Below are 17,747 nucleotides of genomic sequence, written 5' to 3'. Positions count from 1 at the left end.
AGAAAGTTTACCTGTGTCGCAGCCACATAGGATCTCACTTGTGGCTTTGATAAGAACTGTTTTCGAACTGAGGCAGGGCAGAAACCTGATTGGAGGGATTCAAACAGGGAGTTCTCGGAAAAATGGACACAGTTTTGGGAGATTACAAAATGTTTAAGGATTTTTGAAAGGAAAGAGAGGCTGGAGATATGGCGACAGCATGCAAAGATGGAAGAGTGAAGGGCTTGTTTTTATTTAAGGATATATAATGATGGAAGGTTTAAAGGAGAGCGGAATAGTATCTGAAAAGAGAGAACCATTGACAATGACGGTAAACATGGGGAAGTTGGATGGTCAGTACTTTAGTGGGAATAGGGTCGATGGAGCAAGAGGGCATGAGAGGAGATGGGAGAGAAACTGGCAAAAGATGTGTTCACGGCTCAGACATTGGGGGAAATTTAGAGACAGTTTGTCCTGGTGGGTTAATGGAAGGGAGGGAAGCAGCAGAGGCAGCTGATCGGATTGTCTCAATCTTAGTGACAAAGAAGCTCCATGAGCTCCTCACAATTGTCGTTGGGGCTGAGGATGGAGGAGACAGGGCAGAGGGAGAGCCCTTTGAAAGGAACTAATTTGTGCTAGAGATATCAAAATGACTCAACACACTGTTTATCGCAAAGCTGATTTATTCCAATTTTATACAGAATCTGTAACTGGGCTGGAGTTTATTAACCTCAGCAGAAACACACTCTTATGAATATGCTTCAGCCAAGAATATCATTGGGAACTAAATACAACCACAGCAGTTACTTGTGAACCCGCAAGTGTCTCAGCATATTGGATAACTGTATGAGTCCCTTCCCACACTGTGAGCAGGTAAATGGCCTCTCCCCAGTGTGAACTCTCTGGTGTCTCAGTAGATGGAATGACCGAGTGAATCCCTTCCCACACTTGGAGCAGGTGAACGGTCTCTCCCCAGTGTGAACTCGCTGATGAAATGAAAGATGGAATGACCGAGTGAATCCCTTCCCACACTTGGAGCAGGTGAATGGTCTTTCCCCTGTGTGAACTCGCTGGTGTTCCAGGAGGTTGGATGGATCAGCAAATCCCTTTCCACATGTGGAGCAGGTAAATGGTCTCTCCCCAGTGTGAACTCTCTGGTGTCTCAGCAGGCTGGATGAATCAGCAAATTCCTTCTTACACACAGAACAGGTAAACAGTCTCTCCCTAGTGTGAACTTGCTGGTGTCTCAGCAGGTGGAATGACTGAGTGAATCCCTTCCCACACTCGGAGCAGGTGAACGGCCTCTCCTTAGCGTGAACTCGCTGGTGTTTCAGTCGGTTGGATGAATCAGAAAATCCCTTTCCACAGACTGAACATATGAATGGCCTCTCTCCAGTGCTTGTACACTGATGGATTTCCAGCTGGGATGGGTGATTGAATCCCTTCCCACAGTCCCCACATTTCCATGGATTCTCTCCATTGTGACTGTGTTTCAACAGGTCAGATGATCGGATGAAGCCTCGCCCACACACAGAACATGCGTGCGGTTTCTCCCCACTGTGAACAGGGCTCTTAATCACCATATTCAAAATCCGATGGTATTTGGGTTGTGATAAATTGGACAACACCGTCAGATCCTGATGTGATGTCGGGTTTGTGATTCTGGACTGCAAACCCTGTGAAAATAGTACAAAACAAACAAAGGTGAGTGAGGGAGAACTCACAAAATCACAAAGGCTGGGTGTAAAATTGAGCTCAATGTGTGGGACTGGCATTAGGAAAAAGTGACCATCAAATTTGCTGGATTATCATAAAAACCCAACTGGTTCACTAATGTCCTTCAGGGAAGGGAACCTCCCTGCCAGTCTGGGCCTACACAACTCTACCAGAACTTTGACAGCATTTCCCAATCCCTTATCCTCCAACCTCCATAAGGACCAGGGTAGCAGGTGAATGTGAACACCATCACCTCCATTTCACACTCTGCCCTGACTTGTCTGACATCCATTACTGGATGGACAGAAACTTCCTCCATTTAAATTTTGGGAAGACTGAAGCCATTGTTTTCATTCCCTGTTACAAACTCCACTCCCCAACCTTCAATGCCTTTCTGACAACTCTGAGGCCGAACTAGACTGTTCACAATCTTGGTGTCATATTTCACCCCAAGCTGAGCTTCTGACTACATACCACTATGGCCGTCCATTTCCACATCAGTCATTTTGCCGAATTTCATTCCTGCCTCAGCTCAGCTGCTGCTGAAATGCATCCATTCCTTTGCTACCTCTAAACTGGAATGTTCCTAGCCTGCCACATAAACAATGGAGTCATTTACAACTCCACTTCCCATGTCTTTACTCGCACTTTGTCTCGTTTATCCAACGCCTCTGTTCTCATTGAGTTACATAGGCTCCTTGTTAAGCAGCACCTCAATGTTCAACTTCTCATCCTCGTTTTGAAATCCTTCAGTGACTACGCCCCTCACTATCTCTATCATATCCTCCAATCTACATCCCTCCCAGATATCTGGACTCATTTCATTCAGACCGATTGAGCATCCCTGATTTTAATTGACTCACTGCTGGTGACCGTGTCTTCAGCTGCTCAGGCTATAAGCTCGAGAATTACCTATTTAGGCCTCTCTTTCTCATCCTTTAAGACTCTCCTTAAAACTTGCCTCTTTGACCAAGCTGTTGATCATGTGCCCCAATATCTCCTCATGTGCTTCAGTGTTAAATATTCCGGTATAATATTCCTGTGAAATACTTTGGAACGTTCTATTCTAATCAGTGTGCTACATAAATGCAACTTGTTGTTGTTGATTTGGACATTTATCATCGCTGAGTGAAAATCCTGTAACTCCTTACCAATCAGCATTATTGGAACACCTTCACCACAGTGACTGCAGTGGTTCAGGAAGAAGGCCCACCAACACCTGACCAACAGACACCTGGGGATTGACAATATCTGCTGGTCTTGTTAGTGACACCAAATACCAAGAATCGAGTTAACCAAAAATCTCGGAAAAAAAGGCACTGTAGAAATACTTGTTACTAAAACAACACTCTTAAATTGAATGGACGTTTGTCACTCTGTTCTCCCCCAGGGTCTACCTCCTTTAACAGCCTCACACTGGAAATTGCTGGGCCAGACTGGGTTGCAAAGTCCTCGGGGTTAACCCCAGCAGCTTCTCCTCCAATTCCACTCCAGCTCAAAACTGACGCAACAAAAAAGACCCCCATTCAACACCCACCCTAATTCAAACCGGCTCCTAATTGGTCTGCCTGTGTTTCCAGACTCGGCTGCATGAAACAATAAAATGAAAGCAAAGCTCTGCAAGACTGGAACTGAAGTTAAGAGATAAAATATTTTAAATATCCAGCAGGTCAGGCAGCATGAACAGATTAAGAAACAGAAGTCGGGGCTCAGGTCGCTGACCTGCCTTCAGGCTGCACGATAACTCTCGGCGATGGCCGCCGAATAATGGCGGGAAATATTCCCACAATGCAATGCGCCCCAGAAACCGCTCTATCTAAAAGTTGTTAATTTCCTGTTGGAAGGTCGGTTGCCGCAATCGGCGGTTGGCAACTATGGCGCCGGGAGAGTCAAGGAGGTGAAGAACTGCAGCAAAATACAGGAGGATGATCACCCGCCTTTATTACAGAACAATAAGCCGCGCATCTGCGCTTGCGCACCCGCACCAGGGCCGGGACTAACAACTGTCCCGCATCCAGAATCACCGGGACCTGCAGCCTGGAACTGGGAGTGGGAGAAGCGGGAAGAATGAGGAGAAACAATATAATCCAACACTCACAACAACCTCGAAACCACCTCCATTCCCGGGATAGTGAGACAGAGTTTAGAAACACTCACCAACACGATTCCAGTGAAACTTCCACGAGGAAAAGAGGGAGCAGTGACTGTGCCTGCTCTGATATAGCCCCAGACCTGTCACTCAAACCCCTCAACTCCGCCCAGTTCACAGCTCAACCTACCAGCTTGCAGCTTCCTGCACATTGACCCCGCCCGGCCCAGGTGTGGGACAGTCCAAGGTGAGTCCTTCGCGTAACCAGGACAGTGGGGGAGGGGTGACGTCCTGCCCTGTGCTGTGTCCCAAATGGTTCCATCCTCTCCTCCCCCAAGGCCCACTAAACACTGCATGCAGACGGCTGAAGGACCTTGGGGATCCTCACTGACCTGCACAGGTACATTATGCTGCTCCCCACCCCCGATACACTCTGTAAACAAGTTACTTTTCTTTTTTCTGCTGCTCCTTCGCGTAAACATCTTGTTTTATACAAGTTTTGTTTAAGACTTGTTCAATCTTGTTTAATTGCAGGGCTATGGGGCAAAGGCAGGGACGTGGCATTAGGTAAATTGTCCCTTCAGGGGCCTAATACAGACACGACTGGCTCCTTCTTTGCTGCAACCATTCTATGATTCTCTGACTTGTCCCTATCCCGCTGCTCCATTCAAAGTGATTCCCACCTTCTGCTTTTGTCCCTGACTCCCTGTTTAACCAAGTAATTCCTCCCCTTTCCCCTGCTCACCCTGTGCAGTGTGTGTATTAGACTTCCTCCGGACACCTCCCCCCACCACCATCCCGGCGCCATCCACCATCAGCAGATTTCTGCTTGTCTGGTTTTAGTTTATATTTACAGAATTGCAGGATTTAGCTTCAAACTCGCCTTAATTGAATCCAGTAAAGCTGAAAAATTTTGTCCCACACAACAGGATAGATTATTTTGTTTAAAGTCAGAGCGAAAAATGCAGTTACTGCCCTCAATTAAAGAAGCTCTTCATTTTATTCCGCACCAGACCAGCATCTAAAACAGTGAACATTATCCCCCAGACCCGAATATAAAACAGAGAACATTATCCCCCAGACCCGAATATAAAACAGTGAACATTATCCCACAGACCCGAATATAAAACAGTGAACATTATCCCCCAGACCCGAATATAAAACAGTGAACATTATTCCCCCAGACCCGAATATAAAACAGTGAACATTATCCCCAGACCCGAATATAAAACAGTGAACATTACCCCACAGACCCGAATATAAAACAGTGAACATTATCCCCAGACCCGAATATAAAACAATGAACATTATCCCCCAGACCCGAATATAAAACAGTGAACATTATCCCCCAGACCCGATTATAAAACAGTGAACATTATCCCCCAGACCCGAATTTAAAACAGTGAACATTATCCCCCCAGACCCGAATATAAAAGATACAAGTGTAAAAAGGTGCAGGAGCAGCGTAATCTGGGGCTTTATGTGCACAAATCATTGAAGATGGTGGGGCAGGCTGAGAAATTAGTGAATAAAGCATGTGGAATCCTGGGCTTTATGAGTACGGGAATAAAGTACAAAATCAACCAAGTCAAAATAAACCTGAATAAAACACTGGTTTGGACCCAACTGCAGTATTGTGTCCAATTCTGAGCTTTAGGAAGAATGTGAGAGTGTGGAGGAAAGATTCACGAGAGATTGGAACTTCAATTAGGCGAGGTGAAGTTGGTTTGTTATCCTTGGAAGGGGAAGCGTTCTCTTGCGTCTTTTCTGGACCCTCTGTCTTCACTTCCTTCCGAAATTGTAGCCATTCAGTGGCGGTGATGTTAAAAACTTTCTTTCATGGAATGTGGGCAGGGACAGCATTTGTTGCCCTAGAAGCAAGTGCTTGCCACACCATTTCAGAGGATTATTAAGAGTAACCACATTTCGGTGTGGCTCTGGAGTCACATGTCAGACCAGGTAAGAACGGCAGATTTCCTTCCTGAAAGGACATTAGTGAACCAGGTGGGTTTTTATGACAATTGATAATGGCTGAATTGTTGCCCTTATTGAGACTCGCTTTCAATTCCAGATTTAATAATTGATTTTTAATCCCACCAGCTGCTGTGGTAGGATTTGAACCCCTGTCCCCAGAGCATCAAGCTGGTTTTCTGGATTATTAGTCCAGTAACATTCCCACTGTGGCACCGTCTCCCCCAATATATATTTTTAGCCAACAGTTGAGTATTTGTCAGTATTTTGTTCCATGTGGTTTCTATTCTGAGTTTCAGACAGTTTCTGTGCCAAGTGGACGAGATGTTTAAAGTTCATTCATTTGCCCCTTTTCCATCTCCAGGTCCGGGAAAGACACAGAGAATAATGTCCCCTCATTAAGTATCTATTGACGAGACTGAGATGGACAATTCCCACTCCCCATCTTTCCGGTGGATAATGGATGTTCTGTTACATTCAGGTTTCTCTATCATTTTATCTCTAATTTTATTGAGTTATTTTATTTTTATCCCCGAGACCCAGACCCAGGATAACGGCCGCCATCTTGTTTCAGTAGGTAGTAGGGCGCATGCGCGGCCTTGTTGCTGTAACAGTGAGTGGGCGGGGCTTCAGGGCCCCGTTTCTCAACAGGGTCCTTGTGCCCAGTAGCGGTTACACTGAGTAAGTGGTTTTTCAGCAGCTTCACCCGCTCCCAGGCTACACGTGATGTTTGCGGCCCAGAGGACTCCATGGACCTTGTATATATTCAGGGTGAGAGGCTGCGGCCCCTGTGGGGCTGATCCGAAGCCCTTGGTGACACTTCAGCCCCACAATCCTAATCTCTGGCTGCCCAGTTAAGGGGGGTGGTGGGTGGGGTGGGGAGAGGCTGGCCTGGGAATAAGTTGGAGAATCTTCTCCTGTAACTGCTCATGGGCTTGGTTAAAACAGGAATTTGTAGATCCAGGATGGGTGACACACATGGGGGTGGTCACATTGGCTGCCAACCTCTCTTCCGTGGTCCTGTCCGTGCCCGGGTGTCCCTGGTGAGGGAACATGCGGTGTCCACCGGTACGCTTGATACCTCCTACAACCGGTGGGCACCTCAGGGTACAGAGTGTCTGATAGACACTGGAAACAACATTCTGGTTTACTTAGGAAGGTTCCCTTTGCTTTTATTGGGACTTTGTTGCTGATTTGAACTTCTTTCAGTTGGATTGGACTGCATGTTTGAGTGAAGAATGTACCAAAGAAACTCGAATTTTCTGTTTTGAATTTCTACCCTGTACTTACAGTGAAAAGTTTTGTAAACTCCTTTTACAGGGTACAATAGGGATATGATTTGCAGATAGGAAACTCAAGCCAAACATCACATCAAGATCTGACAGAGTCACTCAATTCACCAGGAAACATAGAAACGTAGAAAATAGGATCAGAAGGAGGCCATTCGGCCCTTTGAGCCTGCTCCACCATTCATTATGATCATGGCTGATCATCCAACTCAATAGCCTGCTCCCACTTTCTCCCCATATCCTTTGATCCCTTTCACCCCAAGAGCTGTATCTAACTCCTTCTTGAAAACATACAATGTATTGGCCTCAACTACTTTCTGTGGTAGCGAATTCCATAGGCTCACCACTCTCTGGGTGAAGAAATTTCTCCTCATCTCAGTCCTAAAACCCCATATCCTCAGACTACTACCCCTGGTTCCGGACTCCCCCACCATCGGGAACACTCTTCCTGGATCTACCCTGTCTAGTCCTGTTAGAATTTTATAGGTTTCTATGAGGTCCCCGCTCATTCTTCTGAACTCCAGAGAATATAATCCTAACCGACTCAATCTCTCCTCATATGTCAGTCCCGGCATCCCAGGAATCAGTCTGGTAAACCTTTACTGCACTCCCTCTATAGCAAGTACATCCTTCCTCAGACAAGGAGACCAAAATTGCAAAAAATATTTCAGGTGTGATCTCACCAAGACCCTGTATAATTTCAGCAAGACACCTCTGCTCCTGTACTCTAATCCTTTCGCTATGAAGGTCAACATACCATTTGCCTTCTTTACCACCTGCTGCACCTGCATGCTTACCTTCAGCGACTGGTGTACAAGGACACCCAGGTCTCGTTGCACATTCCCCCTCTCAATTTATAGTCAATGGGATAATAATCTGCCTTCCTGTGTTTGCTACCAAAGTGGATAACCTCACATTTATCCACATTATACTGCATCTGCCATTCATTTGCCCACTCACTCAGCTTTTCCAAATCACACTGAAGCATCTCTGCTTCCTCCTCGCGGCTCACCCTCCCACCCAGCTTTGTGTCATCTGCAAATTTGGAGATATTACATTTAGTTTCCTCATCTAAATCATTAGTATATATTGTGAATAACTGGGGTCCCAGCACCGATCCCTGCAGTACCCCACTAGTCACTGCCTGCCATTCGGAAAAAGACCCATTTATTCCTACTCTTTGTTTCCTGTCTGCCAACCAGTTTTCTATTCATCTCAATACACTAGCCCAATCCCATGCGCTTTAATTTAACACGCTAATCTCTTATTGTCGAAAACCTTCCGAAAGTCCAAATAAACCACATCCACTGGATCCCCCTCATCAACTTTATGAGTTACATCCTCGAAAAATTCCAGTAGATTTGTCAAGCATGATTTCCCTTTCGTAAATCCATGCTGACTCTGTCCCATATTGTCACTGATTTCCAAGTGCTCAGCTATTAAATCTTCCATAATGTACCCTAGAATTTTCCCCACTACCGACGTCAGGCTGACTGGTCTATAATTCCCGACGTTGGACCTGAATATCATTGAAAATTGACTGTGGAAGGAGAAATATTTGTCGGTTCTGTCTGTGGGAAAATATTTCAAACATCAGTGTGACTGGAAAAGCACCGAGACACAGACACGTCCTAGTCAGAGTGCGCCAGTGAACTGACTGTGGAAAGAGCTTTAACCTGTTACACTATCTGAAAAAAAATCTCACCATGCACAGCGGGGAGAAACTGTGCAAGTGTTGTGTGTGCGGACAAGGATTCAACTGATCATCCAACATGGAGAGACACGGGGACAACGACACCATGGAGAAACTGTGGAAACGTGGGGACTGTGGGTTAGGATTCAGATCCCCATCTGTGCTGGAAACTCATCAGCGCACTCACACTGGGGAGAGGGCTTTCATCTGCTCCGAGTGGGTGGGAAGGGATTCACTCGACTAACTAACCTCACTTCACCTCAACTTGTTCACTCTGACATGAGACCTTTTAAGTGTTGCGACTATGAGAAGAGCTTTAAAAGCAAAAGGAATCTGCTGAGAAACGAGCGAGTTCACACTGGGGAGATGCCGTTTACCTGCACTGACTGTGGAAAGGGATTCACTCTGATAAGTACCCTCACTTCACATCAACTTGTACACTCTGACAAGAAACCTTTTAAATGTTCTGACTGTGAAAAGTGCTTTAAAAGCAGAAAGATTCTGTTCATACACCAGTGAGTTCAAACTGGGCAGAAACCATTCAACTGCTCCAAGTGTGGGAAGGGATTCACTCAACTAACCCAGCTCACTTCACATCAACGTGTTCACTCTGAAAAGAGACCTTTTAAACGTGCCGACTGTGTGAAAAGCTATAAAAGCAAAATGGGTTTGCTGACACACCAGCGAGTTCACACTGGAGAGAGGCCTTTCACTTGCTCCATGTTTGGGAAGGGATTCATTCACCCATCTCTCCGGCTGACACACCAGCGAGTTCGCACTGGAGAAAGGCCATTCACCTGCTCCGTGTGTGGGAAGGGATTCAGTCATTCATCCACCCTGCAGACAGACCAATGTATTCACAAGTGACTCCCAGGGTTGGATTCTGCTGTTATTATTGCAGCAAATCACATCCAGGACTGAACCATGCTCTTTCTGACAGTTGGGGTTTGTTTCTGCTGATGTTAATAATCCCTGTCACTGGGCTGGAGTTTAATATCCTGTAGAAAGCTTAAATCAATCAGCTTTGTGTCAAACATTGTCGACATATTAGTCGAGGCATTGAATGCAAGAGCAGGGACGTTATGATGGAGCAGTATAAAGCATTAGTTAGGCCACATTTGGAGTACTCTGTGCAGTTCTGTTTGCCACACTATAGGAAGGGTGTGATTGCACTGGAGAGGGTGCAGAGGAGATTCAGTCAGGATGTTGCCTGGGCTGGAGAGTTTCAGCTATGAAGAGAGACTAGATAGGCTGGGGTTGTTTTCCTTGGAGCAGAGAAGGCTGAGGGTGTACCTGGTAGAGGTGTACAAAATTATGAGGGGCATAGATAGGGTGGATAGGAAGACATTTTTCTCTTTAGTGGAGTGGTCAATACTCAGGGGGGCATAGATTTAAGTTAAGGGGCAGAAGGTTTAGAGGGGATTTGAGGATTTTCTTTTCACCCAGAGGGTGGGGTCTATCTGGAACCTGCCCGTGAAGCCTACATCCCATGAATGAATTTTAAAAGAAAGACAACACTTTCATCCCAGAAATCAACTAAGTGAACCTTCCCTGAAATGCTTCTAATACAACTCTATCCATCCTCAAGATTACCCATAACTATGTTATCATAAGGTGCGAATGGTATGAGCTGGAACTTGGTCTTTTTTATTTTTCAATCCATTTGCTAACAGAATCTGCCCCTCCCATCCCCAGATTCAGACAATGATTAACTGAGAGTCAGTCTCTAATGGCGGCCTTAAAAGTGGATAAATCCCCAGGCCCAGGTGAAATGTGGGACTCAGTGCCTGAGGGAGTGGTAGAGGCAGGAACCCTCACAACAGTTAAGAAGTATTTAGATGAACACTTGAAACACCACAGCTTACAGGACTACGGGTCAAGTGGTGGAAAATGGATGAGAGGAGATGGGGTTTGATGACGAGCACTGCAGGAATTCACCAAGGCTCCTTCGACAGCACCATCCAAACCCATGATCAATAACATCTAGAAGGATAAGGGCAGCAGATAGATGGGAACACCGCCACCTGGAAGTTCCCCTCCAAGCCACTCATCATCCTGATATAGAAATATATTGCCATTCCTTCACTGTGGTTGGGTCAAAATCCTGGAACTCCCTGCCTAACAGCACTGTGGGTGTACCTACACCACATGGACTGCAGTGGTTCAAGAAGGCAGCTCACCACCACTTTCTCAAGCGCAACTAGGGAAGGGAACAAATGCTGGCCCAGCCAGCGAAGCCCATATCCCATGAATGAATAAAAAATAAACAGAACATGAGTGATTATTGTGGCCTGTAGAATGAAACAACGCTTTAAATTATCAAGACATTAACACATATTCCACAGAAAAATTGCCTCTCAAACATTCAGGAAAGAATTAAACACATTGAACATATCAAAGTGAGTCAAATTAATTTGAAGAAGGAAATAGAATCTGGATTTAGAAAATATCCACGAAATGGTTGCAGGTGAACAGAGCTGGAGAATCTATAAAATCTGTGCATGAACTTTTCTTTGAACCAGATGTAATTACAACATGTCTATAATTTAGAATTGTGTGAGATGATCGGCAGATGGGGAAGATGAATCTAAGTCGATAGTTATCACATTTTAGTGGGAAAGTTTTGACATTTATTCTTGGTGGCAGCTCAAGTGTTTGTGTTGCTGATTCTGATCATTCTAGAAACTTTAGCATGTTATCTATGGTTTTTCATCAAGAAATTAGGGAAACAAGCTCGGAGCTTAGAAATAGTGAGGTTAGTCAGGAATCAGTTGTGAGAAATCAATAAGGATATTCCCTTCTCAAGCTGGGGAGATCTGTGCGAAATCACTGTCTAATAACCTTATAAAATCTTCAGAAATTGATTGAACATTACAGAAATAGCTCTCTCTCTCTCTCTCTCTCTCCCTTGTTTAGGAAGAAAGATTCCTGGCTTGATAAACATCGGACAATGTATCCCTATGATAACTCATCGGGATGGTCTCAGTAGTTACAGGATGGAATTTGTAGTAGTGATTGAAGACAATGGCTTTTGTCTTCAATTTTTAATTGGAGTAATTTTATGCTCATCCAGTATTGGGTGTGGGATAAGCAGTTGGATAATTTAGTAACAGTGGAGGAATGGAGAGGGATGGTGGTGAGGTAGAGCTGGGTGTTGTCAGTGTACATGTGAAAACTAACACGGTGCTTTTGGATGATGTCACCTAGTGGCAGCATGGAGATGAGAAATAGGAGGGGCCTAAGATAGATCCCGTTTTTAGGATTGGTCAGGACGGTGGGTTTAAAGGTGAAAGGGACAGTACCGGTAGAGAGAGAGACAAAACTGTGAATATCAGCTAACATGGGGAAGTTGGGTGATCAGCAGTTCAGTGAGAGTGGGGTCAGTACAGCAGAAAGTGGGTCTTATGGACAAGATGAGCACTGAGAGGGCATGAGGGGAGGTGGGAGAGAAACTGGAGAAAGATGTAGGTTCAGGGCTCAGACAAGGGGGAATTTTAGAGACAGTTTGTCCCGGTGGGCGAGTGGAAGGGAGGGAAGCAGCAGAGGCAGCTGATCGGATTGTCTCAATCTTAGTGACAAAGAAGCTCCATGGGCAGAATTTTGCCCTTGGCGTGCGGGCTCGGTGGGGGCGAGTGGGGCAGTCAGGAAGCTGCCCGCTGCCTGCAATCAGGTCCGGAAGGCAATTTCATGCTGGGGGCCAATTAAGGCCTGCGCTGCGTGAAACGTGAGCAGCAGTGCTCAGCGCTGCCTGTGCGGGCGGGGGGAGGAGTGCAAGCTGGGCGAGTGTGACCTTTGTGCATGCACGTGAGAGCGAGCTACATAATCTCCCTGAGGCAGAGAGCTGTCTCTGGGAGATGGATTGATTTGAATAAATATATACATGAAGATTTTATACAGGTTCTGAAACATGTCCCCTCATGTCACTCTGTCACATGAGCAGGGACATATTTTTAATTAATAAGATAAAAGCAAAATACTGCAGAGCAGTACTTCTTCAAGGTCGGCATTCCTGGAAGAGAAGTGGCAGTGAATTAAATAAGATAAAAGCAAAATACTGCAAAATAGTTTTGCAAAAAAGCAAAACTCTGTTTGTCTCTCCAGAGATGCTATTGGAACTGCTAAATTTTTCCAGCATTTTCTGTTTTTGTTTCATGCTTTTAATCCAAGTGTAAACCAGGCGATCTTAGTGATGGCAAAGGTATGAGGTCAGGAGCTTATCCCAAGATCAAATGTAACACTGAGTTTACGAAGAGACGGGTTTAATCTCAGACTGTTCCCAGGGAGAACGATGGAGTTGATATCTGGGAAATGGAGATTGGAGCAGGGACTGAAAACAGTGTCTTCAGTCTTCTCAGTGTTTAATTGGGGTTAATTAGTCATCAGGAAGAGAAGCAGGAACCAGAATGGACCACGAGACTGATCCCAGGTTTAACTTAGTTAAAGAGGGAGAGAAGGAAGGAAGGAAACCCTGGGATGTTTGGAGAAACCACCTTCATAATCACTCATTAAATCTCCACACAGTAAGTTTTGGACACAAGGTTAATGTCTGCTATTCTGTATGGTCTGTCAGGGGGTTTCAGATTAATGTTTTATCACGAGTACTGACTGAAGTGAATGATCAGACATATTATTATCTCCAGTTGTACAAATTTGTTAAAAAAAGATACAAAAAAAACTGTCCAAAGCTGTATTTGGATTTCAGCACAGGGAGGAGGGAGAGTGTGTGGGACGGGGATTTGTAGCTTTCGGGGCACAGGAGAGGAAATAATGTTCCACGGGAACTAGAATTGTCTGTTCTGAATTTTTATCCTGTACTGACAGTGATGACTTTTGTAAACTCCTTTCACAGAGAATTAAAGGGGAGGATTTGCAGAGGGGAAACTCAAACCAAACATCACATCAAGATCTGACAGAGTCACTCGATTCATCAGGACCTGAATATCATCGGCCTTTGAATGTGGACGGAGAAATGTTTGTCTGTTCTGTCTGTGGGAAAATATTTCAAACATCAGTGAGTCTGGAAAAGCACCGAGACACACACACACCCGAGTGAGAGTGTTCCAGTGAACTGACTGTGGAAAGAGCTTTAACCAGTTACACAGCCTGAAATAACATTTCACCATTCACAGTGGGGAGAAACTGTACACGTGTTCTCTGTGTGGACGAGGCTTCAACTGATCATCCAACCTGGAGAGACACAGGGATACCCACACCATGGAGAAACTGTGGAAATTTAAGGAGTGTGAGAAAGGATTCGATTACCCATCCCAGCTGGAAAAGCATCAGCGCAGTAACACTGGGGAGAGGCCATTCACCTGCCCGAAATATGGTAAGGGATTCACTCACTTATCCCAACTACTGACACACCAGCGAGTTCACACTGGGGAGAGATCATTTACCTGCTCTGACTGTGGGAAGGGGTTGAGGTCTTCATCAAACCTCATTGTACACCAGCGACTTCACACTGGAGAGAGGCCATTCATCTGCTCCAAATGTGGGAAGGGATTCATTCAGTCATCTCACCTACTGACACACCAGCGAGTTCACACTGAGGAGAGACCGTTCAGTTGTACTTCCTGTGGAAAGAGATTCAGGTCTTCATTCAACCTCAATGTACACCAGCGACTTTACACTGAGGAGAGGCCATTCATCTGCTCCAATTGTGGGAAGGGATTCACTCGAGCAGTTGATCTACTGAGACACCAGCGAGTTCACACGAGAGAGGCCGTTCACCTGCTCCGAGTGTGGGAAAGGATTCACTGGGTCCTCTGACCTGCTAAACCACCAGCGAATTCACACAGAGGAGAGGCCGTTCAGCTGTACTTCCTGTGGAAAGAGATTCAGGTCTTCATCCAACTTCATTGTACACCAGCGACTTCACACTGGAGAGAGACCGTTCATCTACTCCAAATGTGGGAAGGGATTCACTCAGTTGGCTCACCTGGTGACACACCAGCGAGTTCACACTGGGGAGAGACCATTCCCCTGCTCTCAGTGTGGGAAGGGATTCATTCAGTCACCACAGCTGCATAGACACCAGCGAGTTCATAAGTGACTGCATGGTTGGATTCTACTGTTATTGCTGCTGTTAATCACATCCAGGCAGTTGGGGTTTGTTTCTGCTGATGTTAATAATCCCTGTTACTGAGTTGGAGTTTAATATACTGGATCTATATATGATTGTGTTCTCGGGGCTGCAGTGTCCCTTTAAGAACCGCTGTCTCTGATCTTTCCCCATAATTCAGAAACTCATCAGAAATTAGTTTACAACAAGATTCTGAACTTTTACTTCAGGATTGTTTAGTAAGTGTTGTCCAATGATAGAATCGCATCTAATATCATTTAAGGGGAAGCTGGACAAGCACAAGAGGGAGAAGGGAATAGATGGTTAAGATTGTAGATTTAGATCAGGATAAATGGGAGGAGGTTCTTGTGGAACATAAACAGCAGCATGGACTGGCTGGACCGAATGGCCTGTTTCTGTGTCATGTATCGTATGTAATTACACTCAGGGTCTGGTTCTAACCTTTGGACAATACCACCTATTCCTAGACTGCCTAAACAGTGAAAATAATTTCCATTTAACCTCTGTTCCCCTTAATGTGCTCAATTCAGCTTTTACTGTCACTGTTAATATCATCCATGTTCAGTTGGGGTTTATTTCTACTGATGTTAATAATCTCTATAACTGGGCTGGAGTTTAATATCTTGATGTTAAATAAATCAGCTTTGTTTCAGACATGCAGTATGTTAAGTCCTTGATTTCTCCAGGATAAGAGGTGACTGATAGATGTCCTGTTACTGACTGCCCCTTTTTTTGGATCTTTTTCCCTTTCTTACTCGAGATTCTTTCAGTTCTCATACCTTTGCTTACTCTCACGGACAAGTCCCAGCTCCCTGTTCCTCCCAGAGATCCTCTGTTCACCTTGCAATTAAGGGAAGGCATCGCTATCAAAAACAGAAAATGCTGGAAATAAAAATCCACACTTTTCCAATTGCCAATTAATTTTCTCCTGGATTATTGGCTCCAACCTTTCCCCACCACCGATGTGAAGTTGATTGTCCTGGAATAGCTTGTGTTTTTGAACAGGGGTGTAACATTTACAATCTGTCAGTGCTTTGACACAACTACTGTATAAGGAAGATTGTGACCAGAGCCTCCACAAGTTCCATGTGAAGGATGCTGTCTCTGACAGTGCAGCAGTCCCTCAGTGTCACCCTGGAGTGTCAGCCTAGATAATATGCTCAGGTTTATTAATATTTCCTCTTGTTATTGATGTGGGTCATTAAGAAACAATGGACTCTTATGATGTCATCCAGTCCCAGTGCGATGATGTCATCCAGTCCCAGTGCGATGATGTCATCCAGTCCCAGTGCGATGATGTCATAAAGACTATTAAATACCAGCGGAGCCTTAGTGGTGAAAACAGTTTTGTTCGAGATGACAGCAAGTCCATTACTGATAGATCAGCAAATGGAATTAATGGGAAAGAAAGTGAGGCAGCTGATGAACATCAGGAATAGTGTTGTGAATTATGAAGATGTACAGTATATGTCCCATCTCCCGACACTCTGCCCCCATCTCCCGACACTCTGTCCCATCTCCCGGCACTCTGCCCCCATCTCCCTACACTCTGCCCCCATCTCCCGACACACTGCCCCCATCTCCCGACACTCTGCCCCCATCTCCCGACACTCTGCCCCATCTCCCGAAACTCTGCCCCCATCTCCCGACACTCTGCCCCCATCTCCCTACACTCTGCCCCCATCTCCCGACACACTGTCCCATCTCCCGACACTCTGCCCCATCTCCCGACACTCTGCCCCATCTCCCGACACTCTGCCCCCCATCTCCCGACACACTGCCCCCATCTCCCGACACTCTGCCCCATCTCCCGACACTCTGCCCCATCTCCCGACATTCTGCCCCCATCTCTCGACACACTGCCCCCATCTCCCGACACTCTGTCCCATCTCCTGACACTCTGCCCCATCTCCCGACACTCTGCCCCATCTCCCGACACTCTGCCCCATCTCCCGAAACTCTGCCCCCATCTCCCGACACTCTGCCCCCATCTCCCGACACTCTGCCCCCATCTCCCGACACACTGCCCCCATCTCCAGACACTCTGTCCCATCTCCTGACACTCTGCCCCCATCTCCCGACACACTGCCCCCATCTCCCCACACTCTGTCCCATCTCCCGACACACTGCCCCCATCTCCCGACACACTGCCCCCATCTCCCGACACACTGCCCCATCTCCTGACACTCTGCCTCCATCTCCCGACACTCTGTCCCATCTCCTGACACTCTGCCCCATCTCCTGACACTCTGCCCCATCTCCCGAAACTCTGCCCCCATCTCGCGACACTCTGCCCCCATCTCCCGACACTCTGCCCCCATCTCCCGACACACTGCCCCCATATCCAGACACTCTGTCCCATCTCCTGACACTCTGCCCCATCTCCCGACACACTGCCCCCATCTCCCGACACACTGCCCCCATCTCCCGACACTCTGTCCCATCTCCCGACACACTGCCCCCATCTCCCGACACTCTGCCCCATCTCCCGACACTCTGCCCCATCTCCTGACACTCTGCCCCCCATCTCCCGACACACTGCCCCCATCTCCCGACACTCTGCCCCATCTCCCGACACTCTGCCCCATCTCCCGACACTCTTCACCCATCTCCCGACACTCTGCCCCCATCTCCCGACACTCTGCCCCCATCTCCCGACACACTGCCCCCTCTCCAGACACTCTGTCCCATCTCCTTACACTCTGCCCCATCTCCCGACACACTGCCCCCATCTCCCGACACACTGCCCCCATCTCCCGACACTCTGTCCCATCTCCCGACACACTGCCCCCATCTCCCGACACTCTGTCCCAATTCCCGACACACTGCCCCCATCTCCCGACACTCTGCCTCCATCTCTCGACACCCTGTTCCCATCTCCCGACACTCTTCCCCATCTCCCGACACTCTGCCCCCATCTCCCGA

The 17,747-nt window shown here is 46.6% G+C and overlaps 1 protein-coding gene across 1 annotated transcript in view; it reads right to left on the bottom strand.

Moving 5' to 3' along the window:
* The window catches only part of LOC144673827 (uncharacterized), a 64,654-nt gene that overhangs the window by 25,314 nt on the left and 21,593 nt on the right, over positions 1 to 17,747 (bottom strand). The window contains 1 exon segment of the mRNA XM_078535480.1: positions 787 to 1,136. Within this exon segment, the coding sequence (XP_078391606.1) occupies positions 787 to 1,136 (350 nt within the window).

The sequence above is a fragment of the Cetorhinus maximus genome, unplaced genomic scaffold, assembly GCF_964194155.1.
Source record: "Cetorhinus maximus unplaced genomic scaffold, sCetMax3.hap1.1 HAP1_SCAFFOLD_487, whole genome shotgun sequence".
NCBI classification, from domain to species: Eukaryota; Metazoa; Chordata; class Chondrichthyes; order Lamniformes; family Cetorhinidae; genus Cetorhinus; species Cetorhinus maximus.
Note: the sequence above shows the minus strand (reverse complement) of the source record. Positions and strands in the feature narration are given on the sequence as shown.